The sequence below is a fragment of the Anser anser genome, assembly GCF_964211835.1.
Source record: "Anser anser genome assembly, chromosome: 4".
Classification (NCBI taxonomy): domain Eukaryota; kingdom Metazoa; phylum Chordata; class Aves; order Anseriformes; family Anatidae; genus Anser; species Anser anser.
This window is the reverse complement of record NC_139724.1, coordinates 20,442,185-20,460,355: the sequence shown is the minus strand read 5'-3', so window position 1 is coordinate 20,460,355 and position 18,171 is coordinate 20,442,185. Positions and strand designations below refer to the sequence as shown.

General features: G+C 37.5%; 1 protein-coding gene and 1 long non-coding RNA gene across 12 annotated transcripts in view; one reads left to right on the top strand and one right to left on the bottom strand.

Annotated features, from left to right (window-relative positions):
• Nucleotides 1-17,008, top strand: part of TLR3 (toll like receptor 3) — a 34,200-nt gene extending 17,192 nt beyond the window's left edge. For 5 of the 11 annotated variants that reach the window (XM_083834248.1, XM_083834245.1, XM_083834250.1 and 2 more), the window contains 8 exons: nt 6,132-6,330; nt 7,331-7,436; nt 8,108-8,201; nt 9,052-9,224; nt 9,799-10,247; nt 11,071-11,262; nt 12,867-14,692; nt 15,279-17,008. In XM_083834248.1, coding sequence (XP_083690374.1) covers nt 9,807-10,247; nt 11,071-11,262; nt 12,867-14,692; nt 15,279-15,507 — 2,688 coding nt within the window. In that variant the 5' untranslated portion in view covers nt 6,132-6,330; nt 7,331-7,436; nt 8,108-8,201; nt 9,052-9,224; nt 9,799-9,806 and the 3' untranslated portion in view covers nt 15,508-17,008. The remainder of the gene's footprint in view (nt 1-6,131; nt 6,331-7,330; nt 7,437-8,107; nt 8,202-9,051; nt 9,225-9,798; nt 10,248-11,070; nt 11,263-12,866; nt 14,693-15,278) is intronic. The other 6 variants (XM_083834255.1, XM_083834254.1, XM_083834251.1 and 3 more) reach the window with 6 other exon arrangements.
• LOC310898815 lies at nt 16,238-18,052 on the bottom strand. The gene is made up of 2 exons (XR_014583735.1): nt 17,931-18,052; nt 16,238-17,797 (listed from the first exon to the last, which is right to left on the bottom strand). It is a non-coding gene; the product is annotated as an uncharacterized lncRNA (long non-coding RNA).
• Nucleotides 18,053-18,171: the final 119 nt, after the last annotated feature.

The window sequence follows — 18,171 nt, the reverse complement described above, 5'->3', positions numbered from 1 at the left end:
CACTGTCATAATGAAGCAAATTTACAACAGCAGTTCCTGTAAAATTCAAAGCTGTTACATACAGTCAGGTCCATATGTTACTCCTTATGTTATTTAGATAAAATCTGGTAAACTCAGCAGCAGCAGGCCTATGAGACTGTTGATGGCAGTACACATCCCAGAGTCTTTAAGGCTGTGGACTTGGCTTTTTTTTCCTAGCTGCAGCTGAATAAGATGATTCATTTTGTGTACATGACATGTTCAGTTATTAGGAGTATGAATGTGGAATTTCTTTAATTCTACCAAATTTGGTTCAACAAATCAAGCTGTGATATACTTGCCAGGGCAAATAACCCTGATGCCCAGCCAGCTGCAAGATCAGTCTTTATGCTAGAAACATTTCCTTTAAGGAGCTTTGGACTTCAGGAGCTACTCTTTAGGTTTACATCTACCAGAAAATAGAAATCAAATGGCTCGTATCTTTTTTTTGGAGAAAGTTAATGCTGACATCTAGTGGTGTTTTTTGCATGTACAAAAAACTGAGATTTGGTGGATTGATCAATAAATGTGACAGCTAACCTGATTCTTTGACGATGTCTTTTCAAAATAATATATTAAAATATGAGACTGTTGTAAAAAGCCTGACTGTGGAAAAAACGTCAGTACTAATGTTAATGCTATGCTTTTCAAAGGGTGTTACTGTCTTGCATAGAAAGGATAAAAAAAAAATTTAGTGTTTTCCCTATCTTTCTTGGAGTTAAAGTACCTGAAATATATTTCCCATATTATCTGTTATTAGCTTTTTTTTTTTTTTTTGCAAGTGCAGAAATATTTTTAAAATACTCTGGATAAATTATTTTTCATTAAACTACATTTGATCTATTACTCATAATAAAGCAGTGATTAATAGTCACAGGTCTCAAAAGCTAAAGGGATTTCAGTGAATATGTTCAGTATTTTACTTCTGTACTTGATCATATAGTACCATATATCATGAAATCTGCTGTATTTGTTGCTTCTGGTTGCTCCAAGTAAAAAAAATATATATATATATATATATATAATGTTTTCAAATGATGTTTTTACGTGCATGTTAACACAGGGAACACAATCAGAAGAGATGCATAGTACCTACTGTTTACAATGTTAGTAAGGAAGATCATTTGCAAAGCAGGTACTTTAGTTGTATAGTTTAGGGGTACGAATATCTAGTTTGAGATGCCTTTTCTGATTCTGCATACACATTCATATATTTTCATTTTATCTACAGATATTAGGCAGATTAAAGGTGCTGAATTTGAAAAGGAATGCATTTGAGTTTATTGTCTTTTTTATGACCGTGGCCATGACCCTCATTTTGCAGAGGGTTTCACAATGTGGTCAGGAATAGCCTGGCACAAAACATTCAAATTGTGGGTTATAATTAAAAGGGAAATTAAATGTAGGTGATTTCTTATGCAGCCCAACACGTGTGCTTTACTTCCCCCAGTATGCATTACACTGTAGACTTGACATAAGCCATCCATGCTGAACTTAGGTAGTTTATTCAGCCAGAGTGAAGTTTCATTTCTCACCCAAATTCCTGGATGTCCAAATGCTGGCTTCCAGTAAAGATAGAGTAGAAAAATGGTGACTTTGTCCTGTGGCATACAGCCTAAACTCTCAATCCTAAATTTTTGAAAGGTTTCAAATGTAGACACAAAATGTGGCTGTATACATTAGTTTTTATATGAAGCTGGAGAATTTGAAATATTTTAAAAATTTAATCGTAAAATAGATTAACCTCTGATCTAGACTATGCTCATTATAGCTCTGCTTGAGGTTTGTGTGATATTAAGAAGAAACAGTAATACAAGTATCAACTCAGAATAAAATGAGTTGCTGGAAATTGTCCTTTGAAGTCAGGATTTTTGCTCACTGAATTTTAATTAAAACTCAGAACTGTTACATAGCAAAGTAGCAGTACTCTATAGAAGGCTGACATGAAAAGGACAATGTTCAAATCAGTTTGCTGCCTTGCTATATACAGATATTATACTATCACCACAAAGTTAACAGCTACTCTGAATACATGCACAGACATATTTTGCTAGGTATGTTAAAATCTGTAATTCTCATGTTAAAAACGGCTTTGGTTTTAGCTCAGAATTTATTTAAAAGCAGCACCTTAATCTCTGTTCTGCTAAGCAACTCAGCAATTCTGATTTCATTCAGTTTTGAAATCTGATGGGTGTAAGCACGCAATGTAACATCCAGACACTAGGAAGGCTATGTTACTCAGAAGTCAGTATCTTGTTCCATGTTGAATTATGTATGTATTATTATGTACTGAGGAATACTGTTCTCCTGATGCCTGGTGACTTTCTGACGTTTTTCATGTAGTTTGTGTTAATTTTCAAGATATGTCAGTGGAATCAATATTACAGCTGAGTAGAAACTTTTTTACTAATTGAATGGTTTTCAAACAGAACTTTAAGCCCTGGTATACGGACTGGTTTTGCAGTGAATCAGGGTGATTGGATTCTTAATGTATTGCATGTTTGTATACTACCAAAAATATTTAGTATGCAAGACTTAAGCTGCTATGAGCTAGGATCACATAACATGCTGCAACAGAGACTAGTTTCCAGCACTTGGGTTCACTGACTTGAAACTTATATTTAAAAACAAATCCACCAAAGCCCCAAACTTCTTCGCTTATGAATGTTTCTACCAGTAAGCTTTAATATTCACTCCAAGTCGATGCAAAAGAACATTGCTCAGGAATCACTAAGAGCTAAGGAATGCGAGTCTTCCTTTCTTCATTTTTTGGGGCCTTAACATCTGTATACTGAACTGACTTCAGGTCGTAGGATCTTAGTTCCCTTTGAGAGGAGTCTTTCAGTCATAACTGAACGCTAGGGCCTCTTTCCATGAATGTTGCATTAGTGATTCCAGGTGTTGGGACAGGATGCACTGCTTGGGTTATGATCAGCTCTCAGCTGGGATATACCATTCATGTGCTCATCAAAGCTAAGCCATGGGCACCAATGCCTATTTGAATTTGCAAACAAGTCTTTCTAAATGTATTTTTCTATGCTCAAAGCATTAAGTGGTAGGCAAAATGAAATAAAAATTAGCCTCGGGGAATGCGTCTTTTGCAATATAGGAAAAAAAAGTCTAATTTTAAGTCATTGAATCAGGTCCAGTACTTTATATTTTGTTTATAAAATGTTTTCCTGACTTCTAACCTTTTGTAGACATAATTAGTGTCTGTAATAGCCATATTTCTAATACTTATACAAAACCAGCCTTGCAAATTAAATGAATTTGGAAATGTGTATTAATCATTAAACCTATTCTTTTTTTAGCTAGTTCTAATAAGACACTTCTCTATTTTTGTGACTTTGTCCTGGCTAGAAGGAATTGAAAGATATTGTTCCACACTTTTATTTATAGCTAAAAGATTTCACAATCTTAATCTTTGAATAGCAACAGATTTTAAACTCTGCAGATGAATTTAGTAAAAATCTAACACACTGATATTGAAATTCAGTCCTCAGATTTTAACCTAACAAAATTATAGTTAAAGGCTGATAGTTCTGATAACAGTTATGATTGATCTTGCTTGGTTTTATTCCCTGTAAATGTTTTCCTAACTGAGCCTTAGCCACTTGTAAAGAGTAGGGGCTACGTAATGGCACTGCTAGAGAAGAGGCTGGAAGGGCTCTGTATCGGGCTCAAATGGTCATTGTGTACATTCCAGTTCAGAATGAAAAAAAAAGATATTTAAAACACTGGTAGAGCAGGAGTTTCATTTCAGCAAAGTTGAATCGTATTACTTCATCCTATGCTTGTATTGAACTTCATCGCTTTTGCTACATTTGTTATATTTAAAATATACGGATCATGTTTACCGTTACTAAAATGAAGTACTAGCATGTCAAAATGGCAATTTCTGCCTCTAAGAACTCTCCACTGATACGATTTGGTATTTTTACTCAAAAGCTTTGTCCAAGTAGTTATTCCCCTAAAACACTTGATTTTATAAAAAAAAAAAAGAGAAAAAAAAAAGTAGCAATTTATTTGGTTATTCTGCTAAGCAACCCAAAGATTATAGCTACTGAAAGCAATATAAAGAATCTTCACTGCATTAAGAAGCATGCTCAGTATCTGTCTGGCACCTTGTAAATGAAGTTAGATGCAGCATCTTGGGTGGAATAAAGGTAAGGAAGTCTGAAGAATGACTTCTTTTATTCCTGAAGCGAGAATGAGAGAAACAACAGTGAATAGGTGTGGTCAACAGATGTAACTGGGGCCATTTTAAAGAAGTTCTTTTGCATCTGAAGTCAGTTACCAACAAAGCAAAATATTTCTTGAGGGTGAGGAGGAAAAGGGTGAACCAAATGGGTGTGTTTGTGTATTCATTCACTTGTGTATTCCTGGCTTGTGCATTTTACTGCTTTGAGCTTTTAGTGAATCTGGGCTTCTAGGGCTTTCAGGACACAGTAATATTGAGGGAAAGGTGCAATTCAAAAAGGTTCTGGATATAACTGAATACAGATTTTATTAAATGGAAAGGTCAAATGCAGCTGTGATTCTTTTAAGTACAGTTTAACTTTAGAAGCTGGAGGTCACATAGCCTTTAAAGGTATAACCTTTAGTAGGGAAATATTTCTGAGTAGTTACACTGTGAACACAAACATGAAAATCTGCCATAAAAAAAGGGGGAACATTGAAAAAGGAAGGGATTCTGAAACCAAACTATTAAATGCTGTGAGAAAATCCTGAGAAATAGAAATTATTGCAAATTAGAAATATTTGATGTGCATGCCTAATTGTTAGAGCTGGATAAGAACAAGATTTTAAGAAGGTTGCCATCTTCGCTGGAGAGTTCTTAGAGCCAGAAATTGCTTTTTTTTTTTTTTTCTACAACATAGGAATGCATACAAATCCCAAGTACAAATCTCTTTAATAGTTAGTATCTAAAAAGCTAAAACATTTCATTGCAAAATATATATACTTTAAAAAAAATCCAGCGGTGCAAACATGAAATATTGATAACTCCTAAAAAAAAAAAAAAAAAAAAAATGTACCAAAGTGAAACATTTTTACCTTTGCTAATCCAGACTAAAATGTTAACCTGGAAGCAACTCCAGGTTTCTCTGGGATTAGGGTTCCCTGGCTGGAAAGTAAAGTGCAGCTTGTCCTGCAGTAAATGTGATTTATTGTGGAGTTGCAGTTGATCTTCAGTCATTGCAGCGCATCAGGGAAGTGTTGTGACTGCTCTTGGAGCTGATGAGCAACTGCTGCAGAGTTTATCTGTGTCCAGTGGTATTTTTCATGTAACTTCCAAGTGATGAATAATTCATCCTGTTTATTGTTGGCTACTGGGTAGCTTAAAACCCAAGCTATGGACTGAGTTCTCAGCCACCTGCCCAGGCAATGTCTTCAGCTAGGGAAAAAGAAAAGATTGTGGAAACATTCTCCTGTCTTTGATAGTACCCAGAAGTTTGGGAATACACTAAAATAAGCATATGGTCTACTTTACCTGCACGTCAGCCCTCAGATATGCTTTTCCACTTCTGCACCCACAAAAAGCTAATGGAAAAAATCAATTTTTACCACCTGTCACCGCTAAATTAACAACGATGAGTGAGCAGCCTTAAAGGAACCATTGCACCCAAAAGGCACCTGACCTATTAGATTCCTCAGCAGCACAACTGAATTTGTCTAAGAACAGTGACAGAAAAACATCTGTTCTTCTGTCCCTAGAGGTAGATAGAAGCTTGCTTTATCTGCCCCACTGTCCTCTCATCAGTTTTCCTCAAAGCTGAAGGATGTCCCTTGTCAAGCCTTGCCTCAGATCTTAACTGTTCAGTTCTCTGCTCTTTCCTGCTTGCTTTCTCCTGGTAGCTTGGCTCGCTTCCAGAACTCTTTCAGTTCTTTCTACACTTCTTTCTATACCCAACCACAATATATGGAGCTTTTACCATGAGCCATGCATAGTGTCTGTGTGTTATTTTGGGTCTTCCCCTGATGCTTGCAGTCTGACTTCAGTTTATGAAAACACTGAAGTCCCACTAGCTGCATGCTACCGTGTTAACACCTGTATGTATTTAAAGACCAGATTAAGATTAGTAAATTTCCTTTTTTCTTTTTTTCTATGCTAGGTTTCGGTGGCATGTTTGTTCTGGGAGTGTTCCATCAGATACCGCACCTATGTCCCCACCCTTCTGTGCCTGGAGTCCAAATAAACTTATACTAGGTCTGTGCAGCAGCTGGCTGCTCTCTGCGGTTAGCTACGAGTGAAATGGCTACATATCCAGATTGTGCCCTGCTGCCTATTGTCACCATTCAGCACCAACTGACGTGAGTTGCTTTCATCACCCACCATATGGGGTCATTGCTTAATTTTGCTCTGCTTTTTCCCTAAAATATTCTTAGGACAGGTGGAGTGCTTGACTTTTTCCTACCCTATGAGTTTACCATGTCCTTTGCAGCTCTTGAAAACACAAGTGCCATTTAATTTACAGTGAAGTTATGGAAACTTGAGAACCTGATATGATTTCACACCACTGAAATAGGCACAGATGTGTCAACTTTTGTCCTCTGCCTCAGAAATCCTGTACTTGGTGAATCTGAACTGTTTGTGTATGCCCTAGAGTCTGCCTTGCACATTGTAAGTTGCTGGTTCTTGCAAATCATGCTGCAAAATGGCTAGAGGTATTGTGCAAGAATCAGTTGAGAGGTGAGATCAAAGAGCAGCTTTCACCTTGCAAAGGTTATGGTGTAGAGGGAAATGGTATGCAAAATACCTGACAGTATTGCTGTGTTAGAACAATGCTCTGCAAAGGTTGTTAGTTATTCTGTTTCTTTGCCACCAATGCAATCCCATCTGTTCCAGAGCAGCAGAGTTTTAAAACACAGAGGGAAAACCCTCCTCAGAGTAATTTAGTGTGACTGCACTTACGATCAAATTATCTCTGCAGAAGCACACAGGGCAATATGGAACAAATTTGTTCTTCCCACAGCAAGCTAAAATGGAAGACAAAAATTTGACTATGAAATGGGAATGAAACAGGCCTTAGAGCCTCTTAGCTGTAAAGGATTGTGGTTCTGGTGTCCATTTTGGTGTCTTAACTCCAAGAGTAAGCAATAGTTTTCACTAGGCAGTTGCTCTGCCTCCCTGTGCTCCCCAACATTGCCAAGCTGCCAGTGGTCCCAGATTTAACAGGATGCAGGATGGTAGCCAGCACAGCCTCCCTCCCCTCCCAGAGCTCCTGGCAGGTGGGGGGTTAACATGTTCCTTCAGGCTGTGATTTCAAACACTTCGAAGGAAGGATTACAGCCCACTTTTACTCTTTTCTAGGCAACTGCTGCAGCTACTGTCTCCACTCGAGGGACAGCGCTACTACCTGATAATGTGAGCTGAACCTATGGCTGGATAAGACCTGCAGAGGTTTCTTGAGTAAGAGGTTTGTGAGCCTCCTGATTTGTGACACACAGGTGCACCAATGCCAATGTAGCCCAAGCAGCAGGACCTTTTGTCACAGCCAGAAGCATGTATTGGACAAGTCCTCTCTCTCCAGAAAAGTGATGGTCAGGTCCCTGGAAAAAGTGAATTCACAAGTGACGTTAAAAGGAAAAAGATCTAAAAGCTGTACCTGAAACTTTTATTTGGACTTCTGAAAACTTTTCCTTATTTTATTACAATAGAAAACATTTGATTAATGTATTATTATAATTAATAATTAATATATTTAATTAACATTATTATTATATATAATATAATATATAATATATGATATTATTACTATAAGGGTGTTATATATAATATATTATTAATATATTATGCTGTCACTTAAGTTCCCTTTTTAAAGAGGCATACTTTATTTGGCTCTGTAGAACCCTTTTGGTGCATTGTTTCCACATAAGAGTAATATCCCTATGCCAGTAACCTGTCAGTAACATATCTGCTTTCGGGATATGTCCTCAGTTTTTTTCAGAGACACGGGAATTAGCCAGGATTGTTACTGGGTTGTGTGATGCTGCTCATCTGTGAAACCCCTGTGCACTCCCAGCAGCAGCTGCCCCGCTGGCACGGAGGCTTGCCCTACTTCACTTTCGCTTTCACTTCTCCTTCCAGCTCCGGGCAGCTTTTTTCCTGATGGTTTTTGTGCACTGAGGAACTTGTGCGGTGCCTGGATGCCCCCAGACTGAAGGAGGTAAAGCCCACGGTGGTAAGTTGATGCTGTTCTTCAGGTATTTGTAATAAATACAGCTATCAGAGAGGCGAAGCTAAAGCACTGCTCAGGAGTTTGGCAGTTTCCCTGGTTGTAGATTTCTCTGAACTTGCACGAAGTCGGTGCCCTTGCTGTTTGCTTAATGAGAGCGTGCTTGGGTGCTTGTGTCTAGCTGTGAGGACCCCAGCTGGCAGGAGGTATTTATGTTAAATTGCAAACATCGCCGGTGGAGAGGGAATATCACTCACTAGAAGATGCTAGAGGCTCCCTTGCTGCAGTTTTCCAATTTTAAGATTCTTCCTAATAATGTTGACAGTTCTGGTTCTGTCTGCTCTCCTTTAAATATTATTCTGTAACCCTGTCTTTCCAATTTGATAGCGGTTGTCTTTACTTCACTGGATTCCTAACCAAAGCATAAAACAGTTAAAGCTGTCTCCAGACTTGCTGCAATGAAAATGGCCAAGCACAAGGAGGCAGCCCTGTTAGCCTCGCTGGAAGTCATCCAAAGAACTGGGTTTATGTTTGTATAGTGTGTTTCTTGCTCCTTTCAAACTTTAAAGATGAACTGCTAATAATTACCGAGGAGCCTGGCAGTTACCTTATCTCTATAAAACAAACCCTCAAACGCATGCAGACTAGAGGCATCAAACAAGCTCCCCCTTTGGTTTCCTCCACTCTTCCAGCTCCTGGGTTGCAGAGGAATGAGGAAGGAAAACTAGTCCTTCATATTCCTCAGCTGGAGGGATAGGGGGCTGTGTTCAGCAGCAGCTTTAGCAGGTCAAGCTGCCTGTAGGACTGCCAGGTTCAGATATTTGCTGTCCCCTCACCTCCCCTGTTTGTTTGCCAGCAGCAGGTGAGCAGAGAGCCAGGCTGAGTGAGCCGCAAAGGACAGGACAGGTCCACGTGCAGTGCCCAGCAAGGAACTGAATTTTTGTTAAGACATTATAAATTATCTTAAAAATGCCTTCAGTCTGTGGACAGCATTTTCTCTACAGTTCTCACTTTTGTTGTTTTGCTTAGGTAGGTATAGATTGCGTTTGTTTGTTCTTTCTCATACACCTTTCTATAGCCTGGTATTCCTTCTTTTATTATAGCTGTAACTAAAGTTAGACAAGCAACAAAACTAATAGATGGTTAGAATTTTGTGAGTGACTTGTAAAACAAAAACTGGCAAGAATTGTAAAATAAAATGGCATTTATATTAGGTATTCTTACTGCATATAACTATAAGTAATTTAAGCGTAGTAAAGCTCAGAGCACAGATAATTAACACTGAAGGGCCTGTGCATAATTTGTCATATTTATTGTACTTTATGCATGTTAAATCAATCCAAAATTAATCAGAAAATGGAAAACAATTGAAAATTTGCACTCATTATAGATAAATTGTTGGTAGATTTTTAAACATAATTATTTTCAGCAGAGTGATTATTAAACATACCTTTTCTATAGGTAAAAAATAATCAGTGTTTGCTCAGTATAAAACTACATGATTTCTTGTGCCTGGCTTGCTTACCCATCGGGTTAAGTTATAATGTATGAATTGTGTAAAAATGACTGTAATTTGTAATGCAAATTCATTTTGCCTTTGCAGATAAAGCCATGGGAAGTGATATTCTTTGTTGGAACAGGTTATCTTTGAGACTGGTGTCTGTCTGCTTGCTGTGTGCATCGGTCGGAAAGCAATGTCAAATCAGAAATACAATGGCAGACTGCAGTCACCTAAAACTGACTCAAATTCCTTCTGATCTCCCAAACAATATAACTGTTTTGGACATTTCTCATAATCAGCTAAAAAAACTATGTCCTGCAAATCTGACCAAGTACAGCAAGCTGGTTTACTTAAACGCAGGATACAACATCATCTCTAAACTGCAACCAGAACTATGCAAAAATTTGCCCCTGTTGCAAATTTTGGTGCTAGAACATAATCAATTGCATGAGCTCCCTGATGGAACATTTGCTTCTTGCACCAACCTGACTGAGCTCAATCTAGGATACAACATAATAGATGTAAAAAATGATCCTTTCAAAACCCTGGAGGTAAGCTAAAAATGCACCTTTTCCTGTAAATAAAGTATATATGTGTGTGTGTACGAAACAGCTGCCTATTTCCATTTGAAGATACCCAGCATATAACCTTTCTTCATCCTTTTTCTAAAGAAAAGGCCTAGCGGCTTCTTGTGTTTGAACACACTGGAGTTGCGGCCATCCTTGTGAGCCAATGCTCTCCTTCCCCTTTCCTCTGCTGCATCCGATTGAGGCATCTCTCCATACAGGATCTGTGCTGAAAGAATAGCAGCAGCAGATGAAGCATAGGGTGGAATGGCTGGTCAGGAGTCTGAGTTGCATGAGGTCTAAAAATGATAGCTAGCCTAAATTCTCAAGGTCAAGGTGTAAACACTCAGACTGATAAGACTGATGCCTAGGCTAAATGTAGTGTCTCCCAGGGCTTCAGGGACTGAGAGAATAAGAAGGTTTTAGCTGCCTTTGTTTTTCCTGCTAGTTCTTATGTGGTTAAATATTCTCTGTAGCATCTATGAGGTTGGCGGTCAAGGAAGGGCCTAAGGACAAAAGAACATAGAGACAATGTGTGGGAACTAATTGTCCTACAGTGCTCTAATGAGCACAGCTGTGGTTTTGGGCAAGGCTGAACATTTCTGGCACACTCAGTATTCCAGTTCAGTTATGTAAAATGCAATTGCTTGCATGACTCTCGACTAAGTGTGAAGGACTACAGCCAGCTTTGGTGTAGTAATATTTGTAGTATTGCAGCCAATTTCTCATGAATTAGACAACTGCAATATTTCAATATCTTTATTACATAAAAAGACTTTTTATAATTTTGTTTGCATCTTCTCTGCAGAACTTGAATATTTTGGATCTAACTCATAATCACTTGAAGTCAGCAAATTTAGGATTGCAACAGCAGCTGCAGAACCTCCGTGAGCTTGTGTTGTGTGGCAATCAAATCACTGAGTTAAAAAAGGAGGACCTCAGTTTTCTTAGCAACACTTCATTGAAAAGTCTTGATTTGTCATCAAATCCCCTGAAAGAGGTAGGAAGTATTTCAACAGAATTCAACTGGTGTAAGTACAAAATGGAACTATCCTGACTTATCCCATATGATTGTATGGCTTATGTTTTATATATATAATTTGAATCCACCAAGATCAAAGTTGAAACCATTCTATTGTATACAGCATTGCTCCTGACCCTCAACAGTAATACACGATTATTTTTCTGACACTGTTATCAGCAAGAGGTGTTCTCATGTAGATCACAAGTCTCAAGCAAGAGCTAGATTGAGTAACTAACAGGGGTTTGAACCTTTGGGGGGTTGGAACCAGATGGTTTTAAGGTCCCTTCCAACCTGAGCCATTCTATGATTCTACCTCTGTGAGCCGTCATCACGTATGTTCTATGCAGGGTTTGTGGGTTTTTTGTATGAACTGAAGGTGAACAGCTGGAAAAATCTTTCTAAGTCAGGGAGAAAGTATGATATTATGCAAGACTAATTAAACAATCTAGGTCTCCCTTTCTATTTATCAGAGAGAAATTTCATTTGTGCATATGGGCTACTCCAGAGAAATAATTATTACAGAAAAGTATATTCACTCTTTACTTAAAAAAAGAAAAGAAAAAAAGGCATTGTTTGCTCTGCCACCTACCTCACTGCTTTCTACCTTGTTCTCTCTGCCCCCCTCAGTGTTAAAACACAATTCATTAAAGAGTAATGTTAAGTGTTGCAGGTCTAAATTGGTTCACCTCTAGGCTTCATGCCTCCCTGTTGCTGATGCAAACTATAATGAGGCTATGGACTGGCTCACTTAGGGAAACTCTACAGATTTCTTTGCTTGGTTATCTTGTAGCTAGGCTAGTTCCCTATCTGGTTCACCATATGACCACATGAATACCCATACTGGCACAAGTGTGCAGCGGGTGGATAAGTGGATGGGACTTTCTTTGGCAGAGCTACTTTATGCTAGTTTAGCTTGCTCTGAATTTACAGTACTGCTATCTGAAAAGCAGCCGTATGCATTTTAATCGCACTGTACTATTAATTATTAAGTATTAATTAAGTAATAATTAAGTAATTATTCCACCGACATCTGAAATCAAGATGAGGGGCCAGCACTATAACAGAAGCCTGCAATTTATATCACGGAAGGAAGTGTGTAGTATCATGGTTCTTGAATATAGATTTTGTTCAGACGAAGAGACTGGTTTTCTTCTTGGTTAACTGAAGGCCTAAATCACTTTTTTTACATCTGTTTTTGCTCTGGTATATTGGTATCCTTAGCAGAAACCAATAAAAGGAAGTTTAAAAGAGATCATCTATATTTCTACGATACTTGCAGCAAAAAGGTTTTCGCTAGTTGGATACGCAATTGTAATCAACTTTCATCTGACTAAGAAACCTTTTATTTATTCTAAAATAGTACCACTCAAAATTATGATAATCATATTAGAATTTTAGAACCACTAGCACGTGAAACAGTAAATCAAGAAGTTTGTCTAAACTCAGGTGTGGAAAAAGTTGGGAGTTTTATTCTGTTTGATGATCTCACTTGAATACGCTTCCCAAATTTAGGCTTCACGGGTCAAATCTCTTCTGTAATCCCCTTGCTTAGACCATTTTTTTTTTTCCTTTTCTTTTAGTTTCACACAGGATGTTTACGTGCAATTGGAAATCTGTTTGGCCTTATATTGAACAATGTTGAACTTGGTGAAAATCGCACAAAGAAACTTTGTACAGAGTTATCAAACACAGCAATTCAGAACCTCTCACTGAGCCATGTGATGCTTTCATACATTAACAAGACAACTTTCCAGGGACTGCAAGGAACAAATCTCACAGTCTTAAACCTTTCCAAAAATTCTCTTTCTGTGATAGAAGACGACTCATTTCAGTGGCTTTCAAATTTAGAGTACTTAAACCTGAAGGATAACATTATTCGTGTATCTTCACGTTCATTTCATGGATTGTCCAGCATCAAACATCTGAATCTGATAAATTCGCTCACTGGGAAAATTGAAGATTTTTCCTTCCATTGGTTATACCACCTGGAGTACCTTTTAATGGATAATAACAATTTTCCACGAATCACTACTAATATGTTCACAGGTCTGAACAACCTTAAATACCTGAGTCTTTCTAACTGCAACATAAACTTACAAAGAATAACTAATACAACATTTTTATCGCTTGCTAATTCCAGCTTGCAGGTTCTCAACCTCACAAAAACAAGAATCTCTACAATAGAAAGTGGGGCATTTTCCTTCTTGGGACACCTGAAAATTCTAGATCTTGGTCTTAATGAAATTAGTCAAGAGCTCACAGGTCATGAGTTTAAAGGTCTCAATAATATACAGTATATTTATCTTTCCTATAACAAAAACTTGACTTTGCGAAGTGAATCGTTCTCTTTTGTTCCAAGCCTTAGAATGCTGATGCTAAGGAAGGTAGGTTGCAGTAATCTGGCAATTTCTCCTTCACCTTTTCATCCTCTACAAAATCTGACTGTCCTGGACGTCAGCAATAACAACATAGCAAACATAAAGGAAGATTTGTTTGATGGACTTCACAAACTTGATATTCTGAATTTGCAGCACAATAATTTAGCTCGGCTTTGGAAACATGCAAATCCAGGAGGCCCTGTTCTTTTTTTAAAAGACCTTCCCAACTTGCATATTCTAAATTTAAAATCAAATGGGTTTGATGAGATTCCAGTTCAGGTTTTCAAGGGTCTGTTTCAGTTAAAATATTTGGATTTAGGATCAAATAATTTGAATCTGCTTCCAGCAACTTTATTTGATGACCAAACCTCTCTGAATTCATTGAACCTTCAGAAAAATCTAATAACCTCAGTTGAAGAAGTGGTGTTTGGCCCAGCTTTCAAGAACTTGAGAAAGCTAGAGATGGATTCCAATCCATTTGATTGCACCTGTGAAAGTATTGCTTGGTTTGCTAGTTGGCTTAATGCGACCCAAGCATATGTACCTGGATTGCAGTCTCAGTACATTTGCAACACTCCTCCTAAGTATCATGGTACTCTGGTGTTGCATTTTGATAGCTCAGCCTGCAAAGACAGCGCTCCATTTAAACTTCTGTTTGTGATCACTACTACAGTAGTGATGCTACTCATTTTCATTGTTCTTCTCATCCATTTTGAAGGGTGGAGAATAGCTTTCTACTGGAACATTTCAGTAAATCGAATACTTGGTTTTAAAGAACTTGATAGACTACAGGAAGAGTATGATTATGATGCTTACATTATTCATGCAAGACACGACAAGAATTGGGTGTTGAAGAATTTCATCTCTCTGGAAAAAAATAAGCAATTTGAAGTTAGGTTTTGTTTAGAAGAACGGGACTTTGAAGCAGGCATATCAGAATTTGAAGCCATAATTAACTGTATAAGAAGGAGCAGGAAGATTATTTTTGTTGTGACTGAGCATCTCTTAAAGGATCCCTGGTGCAAGAAGTGAGTAGAATATAAAACACTGTATGTAAGGGGAAAAAATTCTTAACAGATTTTTAATAAGGTAATCTTTATTTTTGCTATGTAGATTAATTAAAAATGCAATGCAAATTCTACTTTAATATATCATAATTTTTGAACAGTTACAAAATTAATGAACTTAAGTGCTCTACGTGTACACTGGTGGATATCTGAACCTTTGTCAATATCACCTCTGTAAATTGCTTTCCTTAAAATTACACATTTGAAACACAACAAGTTTTGTTGGTGAGATCACTAGCATACAAAGATGATTTTTATTTATCTTTAAACAACTCTTTTCATTACTTCTCTGTAGTGATCTTGAAAGGGAAGGAAAAGACTATACGATTTAGGTTATATTTTTAGAATGTAATTTTTTCTGTAGTTAAAAAGTAACTAATTTAACATAAGTCGTGACACTTTCTTATCACAGAATGTACATTAAAACCCATTTGACTTTATAAAATCAGGGTCTAATGTGCTAATATGTGAGCTGGCAAAAGAACTATTTGTCCTTGCTTTCCCCAACATGAAATAAAATGCATTTTTTGTCTTATTTTTGCTTCAGGTTTAAGGTGTATCATGCTGTTCAGCAAGCTATTGAACAAAGTCGGGACTCCATTATATTGGTCTTTCTTCATGACATCCAAGATTACAAGTTGAATCATGCACTTTGCTTGAGAAGAGGAATGTTCAGATCTCGCTGCATCTTGAAGTGGCCAGCCCAGAAAGAAAGAGTCAATGCATTTCATCAGCAATTAGTGATGGCACTTAAATCTAATAGTAAAGCACGGTGAATGTTGATAGTCAAGCTGTCAGCTTTCTATCATTAGAAAACTAGCAAGCTGTCAGTAAAAAATGAAAAAAAGTTTGTCATGCCGGAAAAATACAAGAGTCACTAATTTAAATTTAGTTGTCTACAGTGCAATTCACCTGCACCAAGGTGGCATTATTTAAAGTGGACTACAATTGATAGTCATTTCAGTCTGTGTATCAAAAAGCAGTTGTGAAATGACTGAATTCTGAAAATTCTGAATGACTGAAGTCCTAGGGAAAATGTCCATCTGATATAATGTGGAAAAGCCATGGGCTCTCCCCTTTAAATGGGTATGTTAAAGAGAATGCAATAGAAAGTAGAATGGACACTATTTGTTTTCAAAACAGAAGGGGTGATTCAGAGAGATTAAACTTGAAAAACTTTCTATATGAAACACAATAAGTAACATGGAAATTATTTCTGTAGTCAAAGCCACTGAAAAGGAACAAACCAGACAGAACTCTGTATTGTAATTTCTTATACATTAATTTGGCTGTTTCTTCCTTCCTTCTTCTGTACTTTTCAGAAGCACAGGGTAGTAGGCAATTGCCTAGTATTAAGATACAGATTTACAGGCTAGTAGCTTGATCTGGAGAGAGCTGAGAATGAGGGAAATGTGCTCTGAAATGATGTTTATCATGTTTGAGACAGTTTGCAATTTTATGGAGTGTTTGAGCACAACTTATTGACTCTACACAGTTATTTGTATATTTCTATTAATGTTTAATTGCTCCTTCAGAGGACCTTTCAAACTTTGTCTTCATCAATTTTTAGTACTTGTTTGGTCCTTCGTTAGCTGAGGAATATTTTTACTGTTTTTTCCCTAGCATTTCTCTCCTCAGCTTCAATACCACCATTATTCCAAGAATGTTGCTTTACTGCTTTAGACAATAGATTTCAGATGGTTCGATAGTTAACATTTTAAGCAGCTTTTCTTATGATTTTTTACATTCATAGATGAAAAACATCGGGTTTTAATAGGTTTCTGTGTCCCATGATGACAGAAAATAAATGAGAAATATTTAATGAAACAGGTTTTGCATGCGCAGGAAGAGTGAAAGGAGTGTTGACTGCCTTCACTTGCTCAGGAAGTCCTGGAGTGAAAACAAAAGGCTTTGTTTACAGATGAAGTGATAGATGATGATTCCCTAATTACAGTAATAGGATTATCCCATTGTGATGCTTTCATCTCATCTTTCTGTCCTTTTCAGGCTAAGTGACAAATTCTCTCTTCATGCATAGGCTGTGAAAGTTGAGGAGGCAAGGCGGTGAGGATGGGGTGCCAGGTATGCACCATGTCAATTGTCCTTTCTTTTATTTAATGATTATCGTGAAAGGGTACCTATGTTTCCTACATCTGTAATGACAAAAAAAGCAGAATTTCTCATTTCAACTCAATTGTTTATATTCGCATGTATATTAAAAATATTGTAACACTGTGGAGAATGCACAAATAAATGCTGAGGTGAAATGCGATACAAGAGGTCAGATTAAATGATCGAATGGTCTTTTCTGGCCATTAAAGTGTTAAAAGACATCACGTCTAATTTCTCAAAAGACACCCTTGTTACTCCAAATGCCCCCCAAATTGGTCTTGGAAAACTGAGTAAATGTGTTATGGATACTTTTGTAATATAGCTAAGAATACAAAGTAAGTGTAACTGCTGATGAATGAAAATCATTTTAAATGATAGAAGTATGACAGTGAGTTCTAAAAAGTTATTTTAGTATTTACATTCAATTTAAAATAATTTACAACAGAAGAAGGCATTATAAAGGGTTGCAGTGAGAATTAAATTAATGTTAAAAAAAAAAAGAGCACAAAAGCATTTAAGCACAAGACCAATGATAAAACATCAATATACTTGACATATATATATATATATGTGTATATATATATATGTTTGTACAAAAATTCTTTGTTTGTCTGGAAGTTTTCTACTTCTGCTCTGCTCCTATACATACGTTTCTCAGTATTACTGAGAGTAAATAAATGGGTTTACTTATGGTGAAGAGTTGTAAGTCCTTTCAGGATTAGCAGTATGTATCTGAGCTGTTTGTTTTCTTGACACTGGGTAGCATCAGACCGTACTATGGTGATTTGCTGAGGAGATGAAAATCAAATAAATGAAAAATAGTATCAAACTTGTAGCATCGAAGATATTACCTTGGACTACAGAGGTGCTGAAAGTAGAATATCTAACGGATTGAAGTGAGGTAGAATGCTGAAGTCTGTAGATTTGGGGTGGAACCCGCCTGTTTCTGTGGTTCTTGCATGACAGAGAGAAATGAACAAGTTAGTGACATTCGGTATCGGTTCTGTGCTAAGTTTTAATGCAGGATATGTTAGGGCTGCAAGCTCCCAAACGGGTGACATGCAGCTAGGACTAACACATTACCCACCTAAGTGCTCAGTGAGGTTGGTTTTTACTATGGTATGGGGAAAGACATTTTGGCAGGGTGACGAATGAACGGAGACCCTGCTGCCTTTAGGGACCTTTTCCCTGGCGTTTACACCATCACCGCCCTACACCACCACGCGGCCATGGGGCGCGTAGGCTCGATGGCGGCCTCCAGGCCTCGCTGCTGGGCGGTGCGTGCCCTGCCGGGCTTTGTTTGGCCTAGCAACGACCCGGGGCCGGGC